Source organism: Dendrobates tinctorius, unplaced genomic scaffold (genome assembly GCF_039654945.1).
Source record: "Dendrobates tinctorius isolate UK_male_01 unplaced genomic scaffold, ASM3965494v1 ptg000044l, whole genome shotgun sequence".
In the NCBI taxonomy this organism is placed as follows: Eukaryota; Metazoa; Chordata; class Amphibia; order Anura; family Dendrobatidae; genus Dendrobates; species Dendrobates tinctorius.
Genome location: NW_027361712.1, coordinates 32,115,232 through 32,135,469, shown reverse-complemented (window position 1 = coordinate 32,135,469; position 20,238 = coordinate 32,115,232). Strand labels below are relative to the sequence as shown.

At 46.3% G+C, this 20,238-nt stretch overlaps 1 protein-coding gene across 2 annotated transcripts in view; it reads left to right on the top strand.

Moving 5' to 3' along the window:
* Window positions 1–20,238, top strand: part of LOC141089169 (Fc receptor-like protein 3) — a 150,940-nt gene that overhangs the window by 75,200 nt on the left and 55,502 nt on the right. For both annotated transcript variants that reach the window (XM_073575492.1, XM_073575493.1), the window contains 3 exons: window positions 7,782–8,066; window positions 8,215–8,496; window positions 9,487–9,780. In XM_073575492.1, coding sequence (XP_073431593.1) covers window positions 7,782–8,066; window positions 8,215–8,496; window positions 9,487–9,780 — 861 coding nt within the window. The remainder of the gene's footprint in view (window positions 1–7,781; window positions 8,067–8,214; window positions 8,497–9,486; window positions 9,781–20,238) is intronic.

The following is a 20,238-nucleotide window of genomic DNA, read 5'->3' as shown; positions in this document are numbered from 1 at the left end:
CAAAAGCTGCAGATAAATGATACTTCCGGCGGCAGGTCTATTTCGGGGAGGGGGAGGGAACTGGACATCTTCTAGCTACCCTGATCAAGACTCAATCTGGCCCTGCAAAAATTTTATTGCCTGGATACAGCTGCTGTATTCGAGTCCAGAGGCCAAAATTAGAATTAATGGGGAGATCTCAAATACAATTAACTTATACAGAGGGACCAGACAGGGGTGCCCCGTCTCCCCTACTGTTTGCTCTGGCAATTGAGCCCTTGGCAGTAGTAATTCGGGCAACACCTGAAATTAAGGGGTTTGGGTGTGAGTCTTTGCAAGAAAAACTAGCGTTGTATGCTGATGACATGCTCTTGTTTTTGGGAGAGTGGCCGTCTTCTCTGAGGGTGGCAATGAAAGTCTTTGGATCCTTCGCAGTGATCTCTGGTTTATGTAGTAACTGGGAGAAATCTTCAATTATGCCGGTGGGAGATGCTCCCGAGAACTCCTTGGAATTGGCTGGACAATTAAATGTAGTCAAAGAGTTTAAATACTTGGGAATTCATATTGGGTATAATATACAAGATTTTGAGCGTTTAAATATTACCCCGCAAATTTCATCAAAAAATAAAGGACTGGTGCAAGTTACCACTGAGTATGGAGGGAAGGGCAAACCTGGTAAAAATGTTTCTCATGCCACAAGCTTTGTATGCCCTCCACAATGCGCCCATTTGGATTCCTGGTCGAATCTTTTATCAGATAAACAATATTTAGAGAGCTTATCTGGAAGAGGAGTGTTCCTAGAATTCGGTTAGAGGTTTTGCGTACATCTAAAGAACTGGGGGATAAGCGGTTCCTGACCCGTTTCTGTATTACCTTGCAGCGCAGTTGCATCACTTCAGAGGATGGGGGGAGGAGGATTCCTTCATGCGAAGTTCCTCGGGATGTATGCTTACATGCGTAGAGGGAAAGGACTCACTGGTGCAGGCGCTAGGCTCAGGGCGGTTCCGTCAGGGTCAAGCTATCAATAGTCCGATAATGAAGTGCATGGATAAGGTATGGAACACGGCCAAAGAAATATTGGGTATACAGGGAGTCACGGCGCATTCCCTGATCTGGAGAAAATTGACATGTACAGAGCTAAATAAATTAGAGGGTTTTGAGTTATGGGAGAGGAGAGGGCTTAAACTAGTATTACAGCTTTATTTGGAAGGGGAGTTTCGATCTTGCTCAGGGCCCCGGCACTTGCCCGGGTGCGCCAGGTGCTGACGCCGGCCCAGGGGGGGGTACAGGCCAGTTAGGGAGGTGGAAAAACTGGCATATGTTGAGGTGTAGGCTGGACGTTCAGCAGCTGCAAATGGAGGAATTGCAGAAGTCAGAGGAAGAGGAGGACAAAGCGAGCCATTTTGCTGGCAACCTATGTGTCATCAGGGGAAGGTGGTACAAAATCCTTTGAAACCCAGGCATGGTTCATTTTAATGAAGGTGAGATCACCAACATTTTGGGTCGACAGCCGGGTCCTTCTTTCTGTTAGGATTGATCCAGCAGCACTGAAGACACTTTCTGATAGCACACTACCAGCAGGGCAAGCGAGCTCCTGTAAGGCATATTGTGCCAATTCAGGCCAGGTGTCCAGTTTAGAGGCCAAGTATTCAAAGGGGAATGAACTGTGAGGGAGAACATCGATAGGGGAGGAGAGGTAATTTGGAACCATAGTTGAGAACTGTTGTCTCCTGTCTGTTGCAATCGATTCAGTATTAACAGTCGTGTGAGCGGTCCTCGAGAAATCAGTCCACAACATGGTCATGAAACCCCTGTCTCCAACGCCAGTTCGGCTGTGTGCACCACGAACACCTCTTCCATTTGGCCCAGTACGGCTCGTGCTAGAACCTGCACCGCTGCTGTGTGCTGGGAATGCCTCTAACAAACGGTTTACCAGAGTTGCTTGCTTGTTCGCCAATATTAGCTCTAGGTTCTCCTGTGGCATGATGTTCTGTAATTTGCCTTTATAGCATGGATCGAGGATGCTGGCCAACCAGTAGTCGTCATCCTTCATAATTTTGACAATGCAGGGGTCCCATTTTGAGATCCGCAAGAGATAATCACACATGTGGGCCAATGTTCCAGGTGTCAATGATGCACTGACAGTGGTGGGTGGAGGAGCACTTTCTGCCAAATCCACATCCCTCCAGTCACGCACAAACCCTGTACCTGACCTTGGCAAGCCAACATTTTCTCTTTCCCCCCGAGAAGCATCCTCCTCCCCAAAATAATCATCCCCCTCATCCTCCTCCTCCTCTTCTTCCTCCACCTCATCCAGGACAGTTCCCTGAGCAGACAATGGCTGACTGTCATCAAGGCTTCCCTCCTCCTCCTCTTCCTCCTCCGTTGCAGATGCCTGATACTTAATGTGCATCAAAGTTTGCATGAGCAGATGCATAAGTGGGATGCTCATACTTATGATGGCGTCGTCTGCGCTTACCAGCCATGTGCATTCCTAAAAACACTGAAGGACTTTACAGAGGTCTTTCAGCTTTGACCACTACACACCCAGCAACTCCATGTCTGCCCTCAAACTGCCTGCCCGTGTATCCTCCCACAAATGCATTACAGCCTGCCTCTGTTCGCACAGCCTCTCAACCATGTGCAGGGTGGAGTTCCACCTTGTTGCAACGTCTATGATTAGGCGGTGCTTGGGGAGGTGGAGCGATAGCTGCAGCCTCTGCATACGACTGGAGTCTATGGGCGAGCGACGGATGTGCGAGCATAGTCTTCGCACCTTATGGAGCAGGGCTGTTAACTGCGGATAATTATTTAGGAAGCGCTGCACCACCAGGTTCAAGGTGTGAGCCAGGCAAGGTATGTGTCTGAGTTTTGCAAGGGCTATGGCCGCCACAAAATTATGGCCGTTATCACTGACTACCTTGCCTGGCTCAAGATCTAGACTGCCCAGCCATGACTCAGTTTCTCGCTGCAAGTAGTCAGCCAGTACCTCCGCAGTGTGTCTGTTGTCGCCCAAAGGCATCAACTTTAAAACAGCCTGCTGATGCTTACCACTAGCTGTTCGATAGTGGGACACCTCGTGTGCAACGCTGGCAGCTGCGGATGGAGTGCTCGTGTGACTGCGCTCTGTCAACGAGCTTTCATTTCTGGAGGAGGAGGAGGGTCGAACACCTACAGCCAACTGTTTCCTATACCGTGGGCTAGGCAGCACTGTTCCACCGTTGCTGTCCCCTGTGGACCCTGTATCCACCACATTAACCTAGTGCGCAGTGATGGACACGTAACGGCCCTGGTCATGCCTACTGGCCCATGCATCTGTTGTGAGGTGCACCTTTCCACTCACTGATTGTTTGAGTGCATGGACAATGCGGTCTTTCACATGCAGGTGGAGGGCAGGGATGGCTTTTCTAGAAAATAAGTGCCGACTGGGTAGGTCATAGCGTGGGACAGCGTAGGCCATTAGCTCTTGGAATGCTTCGCTTTTCCTAATGAGATCAGTTTGGCAATGTAGGCATTCAAAGCCAGTGTACGCGGATGAGAGGATGAGTACTTTCTTGTCCTACTCAGTGTATCTGGTAGGGTGAGCTGGACTTGAGAGCTGCATATGGGGGAACTAACGGTGGACCTGATGGACTGACAGGGGGTTGTTGATGGTCGTGGTGGTGATGGCCTAGATTCAGTCTTTCGTTGCAAAAACATTGTGATTCCCTGACTGTTTTGGCCGTGCGATGACACCTGAAGATTTCTTGCTGCTGGTGTGCTTACTGTTGGGCTTACAGTGGGGGAAGCGATGGAGCGTTGCTGGCTACCTTCAGTCAGAGCTGGTGCACATGTGCTACCTGAGGTTTTGTAGTTCATCCACGCTTGCAAGTGCATGGTGGTTAAATGTCTAAGCATGCAACTGGTATTCAAATTTCTGAGATTTTTCCCTCGACTTAAGGTCCTTCCGCACTTCTTACAGATAACCTTTGCCTCATCAATAGGATTTTGGTCAAAAAAGTGCCACACTGCACTCTTCCTACTATGGTATAAATTTTCAGGGCTTGCACGCTGTGCTAAATTGACCATCTGGCCAAGCTCTTCTGCAATTCTTTTTGTTTTTTTACCACGTTTTTGGACAGCTACGGGCCTGCCAGATAACCGCTGCTGCGATGACGATGCCTGCTGTGGTTCCTTCTCCTCTTCTGACCTATTGCCAGCGGCACCCTCTTCCCCTAATGGATGCCAATCCGGGTCAACAACTGGGTCATCCATCACCTCCTCTTCAATTACATCTGCACCTTCCTCTGTGTCACCATGTAAGGTGGTATAGTATGCAGGAAAGGGCACCTGAGTTTCATCAGGGTCAGATTCTGGCTCAGTAGACTGTGAGGGCAATGTAGTGCTCTGGGTCAATGTACCAGCAGAATCATCTAGCAGTGGCTGTGCATCAGACTCATCTTGGACTGGGGAATTCAGAATTTGACTTGATAACCCAGGCATGGTATGTGGAAAGAACTCCATGGAGTAATCTGAAGTGTGGCCTGCCGCATCCTTCACTTTTGGTGGGGGTGAAGGACACAAGGAAAGGTGTTGTTCCTGACCAGAAGCCTGCACTGACGACTCAGTGCTTGCAGTTTTTGAAACTTCAGAAGAGGAGGCGATAGAGCTTGAGGCTGTTTCAGCAATGTAAGCCAAAACCTGTTCCTGATGCTCCGGCTTTAAAAGCGGTTTACCTACTCCCAGAATAGGGAACCTTACAGGACTTCTTGAGCCAGACGATGACGCTGTCACCCACGTCCGCGGCCTCTTCCACCATACATCCTCATGTTTGGGAAAATGTACCAAAAATACCAGCAGATGTATGGTACTATATGAGGAGCGTACAGCTGTATAAGGTGTAGTGATAAATTTAAATTTCCGTATATATTTCCTTAGTCACAGACGCTCTCCCAGTATGTATTTGACTGTAATCCAAACAGCAGATATATGGTACTATATGAGGAGCATACAGCTGTATAAGGTGTAGTGAAAATTTTAAATCTCCGTATATATTTCCTTAGTCACAGACGCTCTCCCAGTATGAATTTGACCGTAATCCAAACAGCAGATATACGGTACTGTATGAGAAGCGGACAGCTCTATACGGTGTATGGAAAAATGTAAATCTATGTATATTTATTTCCGGAGTCACTGACATGCTGTCTCAGTATGGATTTGACCGTAATCCAAACAGCAGATATACGGTACTGTATCAGAAGCGGACAGCTCTATACGGTGTATGGAAAAATGTAAATCTATGCATATTTATTTCCGGAGTCACACACACGCTGTCTCAATATGGATTTGACCGTAATCCAAACAGCAGATATACGGTACTGTATCAGAAACAGACAGCTCTATACGGTGTATGGAAAAATGTAAATCTATGTATATTTATTTCCAGAGTCACACACACACTGTCTCAGTATGGATTTGACCGTAATACAAACAACAGATATACAAGACAGTATCAGAAGCGGACAGCTCTATACGGTGTATGGAAAAATGTAAATCTCTGTTTATTTCCGGAGTCACACACGCTGTCTCAGTATGGATTTGACCGTAATCCAAACAGCAGATATACACTACTGTATCAGAAGCGGACAGCTCTATACGGTGTATGGAAAAATGTAAATCTATGTATATTTTTTTCCTGAGTCACACACACACGCTGTCTCAGTATGGATTTGACCGTGATCCAAACAGCAGATATACGGTACTGTATCAGTAGCGGACAGCTCTATACGGTGTGTGGAAAAATGTAAATCTATGTATATTTATTTCCGGAGTCACACACAGACGCTGTCTCAGTATGGATTTGACCATAGTCCAAACAGCAGATAAACGGTACTGTATCAGAAGCGGAAAGCTCTATACGGTGTATGTATGGAAAAATGTAAATCTCTGTCTATTTTTTTCTGGAGTCACACACAGACGCTGTCTCAGTATGGATTTGACCGTGATCCAAGCAGCAGATATACAGTACTTTATCAGAAGCGAACAGCTCTATACGGTGTATGTATGGAAAAATGTAAATCTCCATCTATTTTTTTCCAGAGTCAAACACAGATAGCATGTATTTGTCCGTGATACCAGCCGGTACACGGTAGTGTGTGAGGAGCGTACAACCCCAATACGGTGTGGGAAAAAATGAACGCTCGGTAACTGTTCAGAAAAAAAGAATAAAAGTAGGAGTGCTGTGTAAAAAGTAGTCTGCACAGCAGTGTGCACACAGCAATGCAGCTATCAGGTAGCCTAATAACCAGCAGCACTGCTGCACACAAAAAAATCCTCCCCTGTCATTGCATACTAACTGTACAGCACAATTGCTATCAGCACAAGCACAGAATGTTTTTTCTTCCCTGCTTATCTGTTTTCTTTCCTGCCTAACTCTCTCCCTATTGAGAAACAGCGGCAGCCAGCAACCTCTCCCTATGCTAACATCAGCAGAAGTAAAATGGCGGTCGGCGGTCAGGGAGTTTATACCCACTGTGACGCCACACAAAGCAAGTCAATCACTGCAATGCCCTTCTCTAAGATGGTGGTGGCCGATGCCCATGTCATCGCGTTGCCCACAGTGTGCGTCCTTGCTCATTGGCAGAGAAAAGGCGCCTGAAAGCATTATGGGAAACGCGACTTTGGCGCTCGGGTCGGTGACCGCATGGCCAACCTCACGCTATGGTCAGGTTTCACTCGGCGAAACCCGACTTTAGCGAAAGTCGTCGACTTTTGAATTTGACCGACCCGTTTCGCTCAACTCTATTCAGTACTACTACAAATTACATTGATATTGTTCAATAGTACTAAAAATGACATTACAAACATTCAGTAGTACTATAAATGACATAATAACATTCAGTATTACTATATAAGACATAATAAACATTTAATCATACTACAAGTGACATGATAAAAATTCCATAGTACTACAAATGACATTGCAGTGTTTAGGAGAATACACTTCAAATCTCTGTCCCCCCAAAAAATAACATGTTGAGGTGCTAAAAAATTATAGGGAGTCTGTCAGCACAGAATGACTGCTTACAGAAATTACAGGCACTCGGTGCATCATGATGTGGCCAAACAGTTCAGTGCCCAATCCCACCTACTTATTTTCCATCTCCACCCTTCTCTGGCTCTATAAAGCCAGAGCTATCAGTCAAAGAATGTGGAGATAGAGAGAAAATAAGTAGGTGGGAAGGTGCACTTAAATGTTTGGCCACCCCAAGGGTGCACCGAGCACCTGTAATTGGTTTGAACAGTCATTCTGTGGAGACAGACTTCCTTTACTTTCACTAGAATCAGCCCTCCTAAGATGTTTGTATAGGCATACATATCTATGCTTTTCTTAATATGTAAATGAGCTGTTAAGATCTATAAGCCAGACATAGATTTCTCTGAGAATCTGCCTCCAGAGCTTATTTTAAATATAACGCCCCCTTTCATTTAAAATAAGCCCTGGAGGCAGATTCTCAGGGAGATCTATGTTCAGCCCATAGATCTTAACAGCTCATTTACATATAGCAAAAATCATGAATTTAACTGAAATAAGACCTGTGATTGCAGATATCAAGGTATCATTTTATTCAACTTTCTGTGACCTGCGTGCTTATAAATGTTGACCCTACTGAAAACCCATTAAGTAAATCTCAAGGACATCATCAGATTTAATCTGCCTTTTGTAATACGGAATTAAAAAAATCTTAATCTCAGCAATGATCTCCAAGTGTGACCACAATGAGAAGCCTCTTAATTTTCAATTTAATGTGTCTAACTTACAGATATCCCCCAGACACCATCTATTATTCTGAAACCTATGCAATCTGTTTACCTAAAGGAGGAAACAGTCAGCATTAATTGTTCTCTTCCTGAGAAGTCAAGAGCTATCAAAATCCAGTACTTCAAAGATAACCAAAAATTCCAAGAAACCAAGAAAATGTCCACAGTTATGGTAACTAACTTATCTCTGGAGAACACAGGAGTCTACACATGTCAGTACTGGCTTAATTACTCTGGAAGACATATTTCTTCCCTTAGAAGTCCACCTATCTCCATCATTGTAGAAGGTAAATATGAAGAATAATCTTACATGGCATAGAATAAAAGGCAACAGAAAAGTGTCTTGGAATCATAGGAAATATTAAAAAAAAGATTTCATGTGGTACTTGCGCCATTTTTCCCGTGATGATCTTAACATTTTACATTTTTTTACAGATGTCCCCCAGTCACCTGCCATTGATTTGAACCCTATGCTGCCTATGTATATAAGAGGGGAGTATATAAGTATTACATGCAATCCACCTAATAATTGTAACGTGGTTCACGCTGAATATTTCAAAGATGACAAGAAATTTCACACATCACGGGATAACCTACATAATATACCTACTTTATCCCTGGAAAATAATGGAAATTATTCATGTGGCTACCTATGTAATAGGTATGGAAGACAAGTATCTTCTAAAAGAAGTCGGTCTGTTTTCATCAATGTCATAGGTATGTCTTTATCTACATTGATATATGGGATTTTTACTTGTACAATGTATATTTTTGGCCAAGGGTGTGGGTATAGGGGCTTCAGCAGGCCGTGTGGGTAATGAGTAGGCATCACTACATGCCATGCCAGCTACAAGAGTAAAGGAAAAACACCGTATGCAAAACTTCAGAAGGTGCTCACACCATACATGAATAATAAAGAAAACTTGGCACTCAACTTCTAGAATATTTTTTGGATTTTTTAATGCAGCCAGAAAATAATAGACGTTTCGGCCTCACTGGCCTTCATCAGTAACAGACTGCAGTATAGTAGTTAATCGCATTCAGTGTGATAATAGAAGTGACATCAGCGACACAGTATCCACTGTTGACAGCTGACCAACAGTGGATACTGTGTCTCTGATGACTGCACGCCGGCACCCCCACCCACCCAGGTACTATTTGATTCAGGCTCCATGCCCAGCGCCTAGTGCATGACCAGGCACATTTAAAATGACTATGGTGTCACTTCTATTATCACACTGAATGTAATTAACTAATTTACTGCAATCTGTTACTGATGAAGGACACTGAGGCCGAGACGTCTATTATTTTCTGGCTGCATTAAAAAAATCCAAAAAATATTCTAGAAGTTGAGTGCCAAGTTTTCTTTATTATTATGCCAGCTACACAGAGACTTATTAATTACAGATACAAAAAAAGTACTGAAATATTGAATATAGCGAACCTACGCCATGTAATCATATATGGCAGAATAGCTCACGGGTCATAATTTGGCTTTTGTGCCGTAGTGCTAGCTAATTAATTACCTCTATATCCGTGCTAGTGGAAAGAAGTTCTAGAGACAGACATTCATAAAGTGACTAGAGATACGGGGTGAATAGGAAGTCTCTGTAAATGAGTATTTTTTACTTCCCTAAATGATCAGCACCTGAGGTCCAATAATAATGGTAAAACTTACATATTTAATGTCAAATTTCTGATTTACAGATATTCCTCAGGCTCCATCCATCATTCTGGATCCAAAATTTTCAGTTTATATTAAGGGGGAAACTGTCAGCATTACATGTTGTCTCCCAGAGGAGTCTCCAGTCATTTCCATGAAATACATCAAAGATGACCTTGAAATCCACGAATCTGAGACACCTCAGACAATGTCTTCATACGTAGTATCTAATTTGTCTCTGGAGAATGCAGGAAACTATAAATGTCAGTATGGGCTTAATATTTATGGAAGGCTAATTAATTCCCATACAAGTACTTCTGCTTCCATCTTTGTTGAGGGTATGTATGTCACTCTCCACAGCAATTCATTGAGCTTCTTTTCTGCAGGAGCTGCCTTGCCGCCATACACGCAGGGACTTTTCTGTCTGCTACTGTCACAAGGTTAGGGATATGAACATGCTGACCCTTCATTACATCTTTTTTTTTCCTACTACTATCACATTATTTTTGTGCCTAGACTCGCTGATTATGGAGCTCAGTTCTAAGCTATATTTCACTATTTTATAGGACTTTGGTATGATGTATCTACGTTTTCATGTTGGCGTTCGTTTGATATTGACTCGTCTTTAGCTTTCTTTTAGCACTAGCTTAGTATTTATTCATGAGACTATCTTAGCAATGTTAGTATGTAAGTGGTATACCAAGATTACGTAATGCACGTAAGTCCACTAGATGGGGGACACATTAGTATATAGGATAGAGTAAATAGTATAGGAGGGTCCAACCATGGTAAGTCAGCAAGTTCCCGGCATTTTAGGCAGTCGGGCCTCAGAGCCCATACTTGGCGGTTAGTTACGCAACATTAAAGCTAGTAGCCCAGCCATCCAGGGCCTGTGGGCCAGAACTCACAGCAGTCCTGGAATGCAGGGCAGCTCCAGGATGTGGCAGCTAACTACTTGGGCAGATGCCCTTATGTCTGGGGTGAAATGGACAGAGGAACTCCTAAAGATAGTTACGCTGGACAAAAGGAACACTGCGGTACCGGATGAGTCGGTACGACCTGGGGGCACTCCAGACGAAGTAAGGGAGAGCACAGGGAAAGAGAAGGACGCATTCTGTGTGGAACCCTATGTTATTGCTGTAACTGAACTGGACATGCTGAGAATGGAAACAAGCAAACTCGTTCATATTAAGTTTGAACTGGACTCTGTCTCTTTGTGTGTGAATATGTGAGGAGTAGAATCTCAGCAGACCAGAGAGGATTCTGAGGGATGGGAAAGTGAGGAGACAGGTACGCTGCAGAGAGGACATTACATGTGTGGCGCCCCTGAGGCTCAGTCACCACAGAGGTACTGCACCTCCTCCTGAGGTGTTGTGCCCCACCATTCAGGTAAGTTGGAAGCTCCTGACTACGCTCCAACACTCGCATCCCACACAACACAGTAGTTCAGCAAAGCCACATTGCGGCTCCCTGCTTGTAGTGTAGCAAAGCACCTTTGGTGGCTCCCTGCTTGGAACATTAAACATGCTAGGAGGCGGGTGGAGTTAGAATACATAAAAGAGTGGGAAGGTTTAGAATTTCAGTAAGTCAGTTCGAGGTCAGTCAGTGAGAGAGTCACTCAGAGAGGAGTGAGGAGAGAAGATCCCTGGGAGAGGGATGGAGGAAGGAGGTGCTGCAGCAGATCTCTGTGACCTGGATTTGCTGGCACGGGAAAGGAAAGAAGGAGAAAGATATTGAACAGAAACCTAATAGAAACCTGATCTTCCATAAGAAGGTAAGAATAGTACGGAACGTAGGAGTAAAAGGGAACAGAGGATGTGGGTTAGAGGAAGAACCCTGCCTAGAAGTTCTAAGCGCAAGGCCGGGGCCCGGTCCTCGAGGTTGTATGGACACTAATGATTCTGCAGCAGACACCGGTGGAGTAGTGGGTTGTAAATGCACTACTCCCATCTAAGACTTGGGGGCACAACAGCAACATTGATAGTGAGCCGGGACTCAGGAGTAAGGAGTCCCCAAAGCAGGCTACAGCTGTCTGCCGTACAAGTAGAGTTCTTGGGAACATCTGTTAGGGGGCACTCCAGTGTAACTCAGTACTGGGAGTACTTCACACCTAAAGGCGCTATAAGAGGAGACGTTCAGAAAGGCACATGTTGGCGGAGTGTTGGAAGGGAGCATTCCATCTGGCCTGGAGGTTGATTGAGTCCCTGACCCGGAGGACACAGCACGGATGCAGACACCTGTGTGTACTACAGACTGTGAGTAAAGCTTTGGAACTGCAAGCCCTGGTGTCCTCCATTCATTCCTGCACCAACACCCCTGGTACCGCTAAATCTGGGTACTAGCTTCTACACTGCCTGCACCTCTCCTCTACCCCTACATCCACACTGCCCTGGGGCCGCAGCTCCACCTGTGGGGAGCTTCACCATCTTGGTTACAACACACCACCAGCCCCAGAGGATCTGCATGCAGCGTCGGCTCAACATCTCACTTGCCGAACACCACAGGTGGCGTCACGAACTATTCACTTCACTACATTCCACCACTTCAATTCCCCTTTTTACATTGGGAGCCCAGGGCCACGGACCGGGTCACCGCTGCTTTGACACATCCCGCCGACACCGGCCCGGTACCGAGTACCCCACAGCCCTGGGAGGGTAACCCACATGTATGTGGCAGGAGACTCGGGCGCGTTTGAACACACACTCTCAGCCACGACTGCGGCCCTGGCTTCCTTCACAAGTACACCACAGTCTTTTCTTCCTTATGCAACCACTCATTGGACCTTGATTCAATATCCTTATCACTGTTTAATCACAAAACTGTATACCTATTTTCATGCCTGGTATAGTGTTCTTATCTGATCCTTCCAGCTTTAATAGGTTTTATTGGAGCAGTTTTCAGCAGTCAGGTCACATTTATTTTGTGATTACCCCAATATTTTGTATTTTAAATGTTTTAAATTGGGATCGCATTTGGTATTTAATTGTTATTGGTATTGCAGTATAAAGATTACAGCCTGCTATGAGCACGATGCCACCTCAACACCACCAGAGCTAATGCAACCCCCAACCTACTGTCTCCTTCCCCATCGCCCAGTAAAATGTACGGCTGCAAGGGTCCTCTCCTCTCTTTACCAGTCTATCATTGTTAGTATGTTCTCTGTAAGGCCTCTTTCACACTTCCGTTTTTGACAATCAGTCAAGATCCGCCAATTTTGAAAAAAAACGGATCCGCCATTTTTCTTTGCGGATCCGTTTTTTTCCCCATTGACTTTCATTATTGGCGGATCCTGACTGATTGCCGTCCGTTGCATCCGTTTTTTTGAGGATCCGCCACAATCTTAGTGTCCGTCACCATCTCTCTCTCTCTCTCTCTCCTTCCCGGCCAGTGATTCCTTTAAATTTCCTCATTTTCAGGATCCGTCTAAAAACGGATCCTGTGCCATCCGTTCACATCAGTTGAGAACGGATCCGCTTGTCTGCCTTTTTGGCGGATTATAACTGATGCAAATAACTGAAGTGTGAAAGAGGCCTAAGTGATATCTCTATTTGTATGTAACTCCTTCTCTTGTTCGGCACCATGGAATCAATGGTGCTATATAAACAAATAATAATATAGTATGAGCAATCAGACGATCACAGGTTCAAGTCCCCTAAGAGGACTAAATAATAATGAAAGAATGCCGTCAAAGACAACCCCCCAGAAAACAATGGGATTCCATTTGTTCACTGCAGGTTTAAAGGGGTTGTCCAGTACTCAGGCAACCCCTTCTCAATCTTTCTGTTGCTCCCTTGTAAAATAATGACACACTCATCTCTAGTGGCAGCATCGTTCCAGCGGTGTCAGCACTGTCTCTCCCAGGGCTTGCCTGACATAACAAATCATGTGATCCATGCGGCCAATCAGTGCTGGTTTCACTCTCTACACCTTTGAATAAATCACATCCGCATCTCTTACTTCCACCAGATGTCCAGATGCATATGGCAGGGAAAGTGAAGCCTGTGCTGATTGTCCACATGAATTGTGTCCCATAACAATGTCACACTTACTGGGGGCAAACATAGGGAATCAGAAGGAGTTGTCGGAGTAGTGGACAACCCCTTTAATTCCACTTTGGGGTGGGGTACTATTTATATTTTTACCTCAGACAGCAGAAAAGCTAGAATCAGCCCTGGTATAGTGCTCATCCGTTATCAGTAGAGTTGAGCGAAACGGGTCGAAAAATTTCAAAAGTCTCCGACTTTTGGCAAAGTCGGGTTTCATGACACGAAACCCGACCCTAGGATGAGGTCGGCCACGAGGTCGGCGACTTACGCGCCAAAGTCGCGTTTCAAAAGTTTGTTTTGCGCTCTTTTTCAGCCAATCAGGATCCACGGACACTGTGGGCAACGTGATGACACAGGCACGGGTCACCACCATCTTTCAGAAGGGCATGCAAGTGATTGGCTTGCTTTGGTGGGCGTCACAGGGGGTATAAAAGGGCGTGCACGCCGACCGCCATCTTACTTCTGCCGATCTTAGCATAGGGAGAGGTTGCTGCTGATTCTGTAGGGAGAGCGTTAGGCAGGGAAGAAGAAAAAAAAACTGCTTCTGCTGCTAGCGATTGTGCCTGTACAACACACCAGTCACTGTGTGTGCAGTGCAAGGGGAGGCTATATTGTGGTGTATCAGTGGTGTTGGTTGTTGGGCTGCCTTCTAAGGCTTCCTGACAGCTGCATTACTGTTTACCCACTGCTCTGCAAACTGCTTTTTTAAAAGCAATCCCAATTTTTTTTTTTTGTCCTGCTGAGGTACTGAGCTACAAACTGCTTTTTTAAAAGCAATCCCAATTTTTTTTTTTGTCCTGCTGAGGTACTGAGCGTGCATTTTTTCACACCATACAGCGGTGTACGCTCCTCACACAGTACCGTGTAACGGCTGTTATCACAGCCACAGTGAAGCTATCTGTGTCACTCTGTGAGAATAAGTCGAGGACATGTTCCGTTCTTACAGACCTGCACTCTAGGGAGATTCCTATTCTGCCCAATTCTACATACACCTTGTAGTTTGTGATACACTAGCCAATTTCTGCCTGTTACATAGCGCTCAGATATTCAGTGGGCCTCACACAATCCAAAAGTGTCCAGTGTCCACAAGTGTCTGCAGAAATTCAAAATCTCCGTTATCCTCTAGTCACTTTGGTCACAGCTGTGCCATCGAGCCTGTGACATAGCGCTCAGATATTCAGTGGGCCTCACACAATCCAAAAGTGTCCAGTGTCCACAAGTGTCTGCAGAAATTCAAAATCTCACTTATCCTCTAGTCACTTTGGTCACAGCTGTGCCATCGAGCCTGTGACATAGCGCTCAGATATTCAGTGGGCCTCACACAATCCAAAAGTGTCCAGTGTCCACAAGTGTCTGCAGAAATTCAAAATCTCCGTTATCCTCTAGTCACTTTGGTCACAGCTGTGCCATCGAGCCTGTGACATAACGCTCAGATATTCAGTGGGCTCACACAATCCAAAAGTGTCCAGTGTCCACAAGTGTCTGCAGAAATTCAAAATCTCACTTATACTCTAGTCACTTTGGTCACAGCTGTGCCATCGAGCCTGTGACATAGCGCTCAGATATTCAGTGGGCTCACACAATCCAAAAGTGTCCAGTGTCCACAATTGTCTGCAGAAATTCAAAATCTCCCTTATCCTCTAGTCACTTTTGTCACAGCTGTGCCATCGATCCTGTGACATAGTGCTCAGATATTCAGTGGGCTCACACAATCCAAAAGTGTCCAGTGTCCACAAGTGTCTGCAGAAATTCAAAATCTCCCTTATCCTCTAGTCACTTTTGTCACAGCTGTGCCATCGAGCCTGTGACATAGCGCTCAGATATTCAGTGGGCCTCACACAATCCAAAAGTGTCCAGTGTCCACAAGTGTCTGCAGAAATTCAAAATCTCCCTTATCCTCTAGTCACTTTTGTCACAGCTGTGCCATCGAGCCTGTGACATAGCGCTCAGATATTCAGTGGGCCTCACACAATCCAAAAGTGTCCAGTGTCCACAAGTGTCTGCAGAAATTCAAAATCTCCGTTATCCTCTAGTCACTTTGGTCACAGCTGTGCCATCGAGCCTGTGACATAGCGCTCAGATATTCAGTGGGCTCACACAATCCAAAAGTGTCCAGTGTCCACAAGTGTCTGCAGAAATTCTAAATCTCCGTTATCCTCTAGTCACTTTGGTCACAGCTGTGCCATCGAGCCTGTAACATAGTGCTCAGATATTCAGTGGGCTCACACAATCCAAAAGTGTCCAGTGTCCACAAGTGTCTGCAGAAATTCAAAATCTCCCTTATCTTCAAGTCACTTTTGTCACAGCTGTGCCATCGAGCCTGTGACATAGCGCTCAGATATTCAGTGGGCCTCACACAATCCAAAAGTGTCCAGTGTCCACAAGTGTCTGCAGAAATTCAAAATCTCCGTTATCCTCTAGTCACTTTGGTCACAGCTGTGCCATCGAGCCTGTGACATAGCGCTCAGTTATTCAGTGGGCTCACACAATCCAAAAGTGTCCAGTGTCCACAAGTGTCTGCAGAAATTCATAATCTCACTTATCCTCTAGTCACTTTGGTCACAGGTGTGCCATCGAGCCTGTGACATAGCGCTCAGATATTCAGAGGGCCTCACACAATCCAAAAGTGTCCAGTGTCCACTAGTGTGTGCAGAAATTCAAAATCTCACTTATCCTCTAGTCACTTTGGTCACAGCTGTGCCATCGAGCCTGTGACATAGCTCTCAGATATTCAGTGGGCCTCACACAATCCAAAAGTGTCCAGTGTCCACAAGTGTCTGCAGAAATTCAAAATCTCCGTTATCCTCTAGTCACTTTGGTCACAGCTGTGCCATCGAGCCTGTGACATAGCGCTCAGATATTCAGTGGGCTCACACAATCCAAAAGTGTCCAGTGTCCACAAGTGTCTGCAGAAATTCAAAATCTCACTTATCCTCTAGTCACTTTGGTCACAGCTGTGCCATCGAGCCTGTGACATAGCGCTCAGATATTCAGTGGGCTTCACACAATCCAAAAGTGTCCAGTGTCCACTAGTGTGTGCAGAAATTCAAAATCTCACTTATCCTCTAGTCACTTTGGTCACAGCCGTGCCATCGAGCCTGTGACATAGCGCTCAGATATTCAGTGGGCCTCACACAATCCAAAAGTGTCCAGTGTCCACAAGTGTCTGCAGAAATTCAAAATCTCCCCTGTCCTATAGACACCTTGTACCTTGTTTTACATTACTATATAGTTTGTTGGATTTTGTCTACATTTCTACCAAAAATGAGGAAGGCTGGTGGAAGAGGCCGTGGAATTGGGCGGGGGTTGGCAGCTGGTAATGATGGTATTGGTGGTGGATCTGATGGTAGTGGCAAGAGCAAAATAGGACCGAATGCAGGAGGTGTTGAGCCTGCGTCATCGTCTGGCTCCATAAGGCTTCGAAGGATTAGTTTTCTAGGAGTTGGCAAACCGCTTTTAAAGCCAGAGCATCAGGAAAAAGTTTTGTCTTACATTGCTGACTCAGCCTCCAGCTCTATCGCCTCCTCTTCTTCAGTTGTAAAAAGTAAAAGCACTGTGTAGTCATTGGAGGCTCATGTTCATGAACCACACCTTTCCTTGTGTCCTTCACCCCAACCAAGATTGAAGGATGACGCAGGCCATACTACTGATTACTCCATGGAGCTGTTTTCACATACCATGCCTGGATTATCAAGTCAAATGGTGAATTACCCAGGCCAAGATGAATCTGACATGGATTGCACTGATGCACAGCCGCTGATGGATGATTCTGCTGGTACATTCACTCAGAGCACTACATTGTCCTCGCAGTGTACAGAGCCAGATTCTGACCCTGATGAGACTCAGGTGCCCCTTCCCAGTTGTTGACCCAGATTGGCATCCATTGGGGGAAGAGGGTGCTGCTTCCAATAGCTCAGATGAGGAGCATCCACAGCAGACATCAACATCGCAACAGCTGTTATCTGGCAGGCCCGGAGCACTCCAAAGACAGGTTCCAAAAATCAAAAGAGATGCTGGACAGCTTGTCCAGAGGGTCAAAAGATCACAGCGTGCTAGGCCGCAAAATGTCTGCCAAAGTAGGAAGAGTGCAGTGTGGCACTTTTTTGAACAAAATCCTCATGATCAGGCCAAGGTTATCTGTAAGAAGTGCGCAAAGACCTTTAGCCGAGGGAAAAATCTGAAAAATTTGAATACCAGTTGCATGCTTAGACATTTAACCACCATGCACTTGCAAGCGTGGACACAACACCAAACCTCAAGTGCCACATGTGCAACTGATCACAAAGAAGGTAGTCAGCAATGCTACATTGTTTCCCCCACTGTAAGCCCACCGGTTAGCACAGCAGCAAATGTTGAGGTGTCGTTGCAAGGCCACAGCAGTCAGGGAATCCCACTGTTATATCAACGAAAGACTGATTCTAGGCCATCAGAAAGAACAACAACTCCATCACCATCATCAACCCTCTCTCAGTCCGCCCTGTCCACCGCTACTTCCACCATATGCAGCTCTCCTGTCCAGCTCACCCTCCCAGACACTATGAGTAGGTCAAGAAAGTACTCAGTCTCTCATCCGCGTACACTGGGTTTGAACGCCCACATTGCCAAACTAATTTCGTTTGAGATGATGCCCTTTCGGTTGGTGGAAAGCGCAGCTTTCCGCGAACTCATGGCCTATGCAGTACCACGCTATGACCTACCCAGTCGCCACTTCTTCTCTCGCAAAGCCATCCCAGCCCTCCACCATCATGTGAAAGACCGCATTGTCCATGCACTCAAGCAGTCAGTGAGCGGAAAGGTGCACCTCACAACTGATGCATGGTCCAGTCGGCATGGCCAGGGCCGTTATGTGTCCATCACTGTGCACTGGGTTAATGTGGTGGATGCAGGGTCCACAGGGGACAGCGGTGGTGGGACAGTGCTGCCTAGCCCACGGTATAGGAAACAGTTGGCTGTAGGCGTTCGACCCTCCTCCTCCAGAAGCGAAAGCTCGTCCACAGAGCGCAGTCGTACGAGCACTCCACCTGCAGCTGCCACTGTTGCACACGAGGTGTCCCCCTATCGAGCAGCTAGTGGAAAGCGTCAGCAGGCTGTGTTGCAGATGATGTGTTTGGGCGACAGACACAGCGCCGTGGTGCTGGCCGAGTACTTGAAGCGACAAACTGAGTCATGGCTGGGCAGTGTACATCTTGAGGCAGGCAAGGTAGTTAGTGATAACGGCCGTAATATTGTGGCAGCCATAGCCCTTTCAAAACTCAGCCATATACCTTGCTTGGCTCACACCTTGAACCTGGTGGTGCAGTGCTTCCTCAAAAATTATCCGGAGTTAACAGCCCTGCTCCAGAAGGTGCGAAGACTGTGCGCGCACATCCGCCGGTCGCCTGTACACTCCGTTCGTATGCAGAAGCTGCAGCGATTGCTCCACCTTCCCAACCACCGCCTCATTATCGACATTGCAACAAGGTGGAACTCCACCCTGCACATGGTGGAGCGGCTGTGTGAGCAGAGGCAGGCCATAATGCATTTGTGGGAGGATACACGGCCAGGCACTTTGAGAGCAGACATGGAGTTGACAGGTGTGCAGTGGTCGAAGCTGAAAGACCTCTGTAAAGTCCTTCAGTGTTTTGAGGAATGCACACGGCTGGTAAGCGCAGACGACGCCATCCTAAGCATGAGCATCCCACTTATGCGTCTGCTCATGCAAACTTTGACGCACCTTAAGGAGCAGGCTTCTGCAGCCAATGTTGATGAGGAGGAAGAGGAGGAGGGAATCCTTGATGACATTCAGCCATTGTCTGCTCAGGGACCTCTCCTGGACAAGGTGGAGGAAGAAGAGGAGGAGGAGGAGGATGATGGGGATGATTACTTAGGGGAGGAGGATGCATCTCGTGGGGCAAGTGAAAATGTTGGCGTGGCAAGGTCTGGTACAGGGTTTGTGCGTGACTGGAGGGATGTGGATTTGCCAGAAAGTGCTCCTCCCACCAGCACTCGCAGTGCATCATTGACACCGGGAACATTGGCCCACATGTCAGATTATGCCTTGCAGATCCTAAAAAGGGACCCCCGCATTGCCAAAATGATGAACGATGACGACTACTGGTTGGCCAGCATCCTGGATCCACGCTATAAAGGCAAATTACAAAACATCATGCCACAGGACAACCTTGACCTAATATTGGCTAATAAATAAGCAACTCTGGTAAATCGGTTGCTTGAGGCATTCCCAGCACACAGCAGCGGTGATGGTTCTCACACGAGCCGTACGGGCCGGGGGCAGCTTGGCAGAGGTGTTCGTGGTGCACACAGCAGAAGTGGCTTTGGAGACAGGGGTTTCAGGACAATGTTGTGGACTGATTTTTCAAGTACCGCTCACACAACTGGTAATACTGCATCGATGGAAAGTGACAGGAGACAGCAGTTGTCAACTATGGTTACAAACTACTTTTCCTCCCATATCGATGTTCTCCCGCACAGGTCATTCCCCTTTGACTATTGGGCCGCTAAACTGGACACCTGGCCTGAATTGGCACAATATGCCTTACAGGAGCTCGCTTGCCCAGCTGCAAGTGTGCTATCGGAAAGAGTCTTCAGTGCAGCTGGATCAATCCTGACAGAAAATAGGACCCGTCTGTCAACCCAAAATGTGGATGATCTAACCTTCATTAAAATGAACCATGCATGGGTTTCCAAGGATTTTGTCCCACCTTCCCCTGATGACACATAGGGTGACAGAAAAATGGCTTGCTTTGGTCC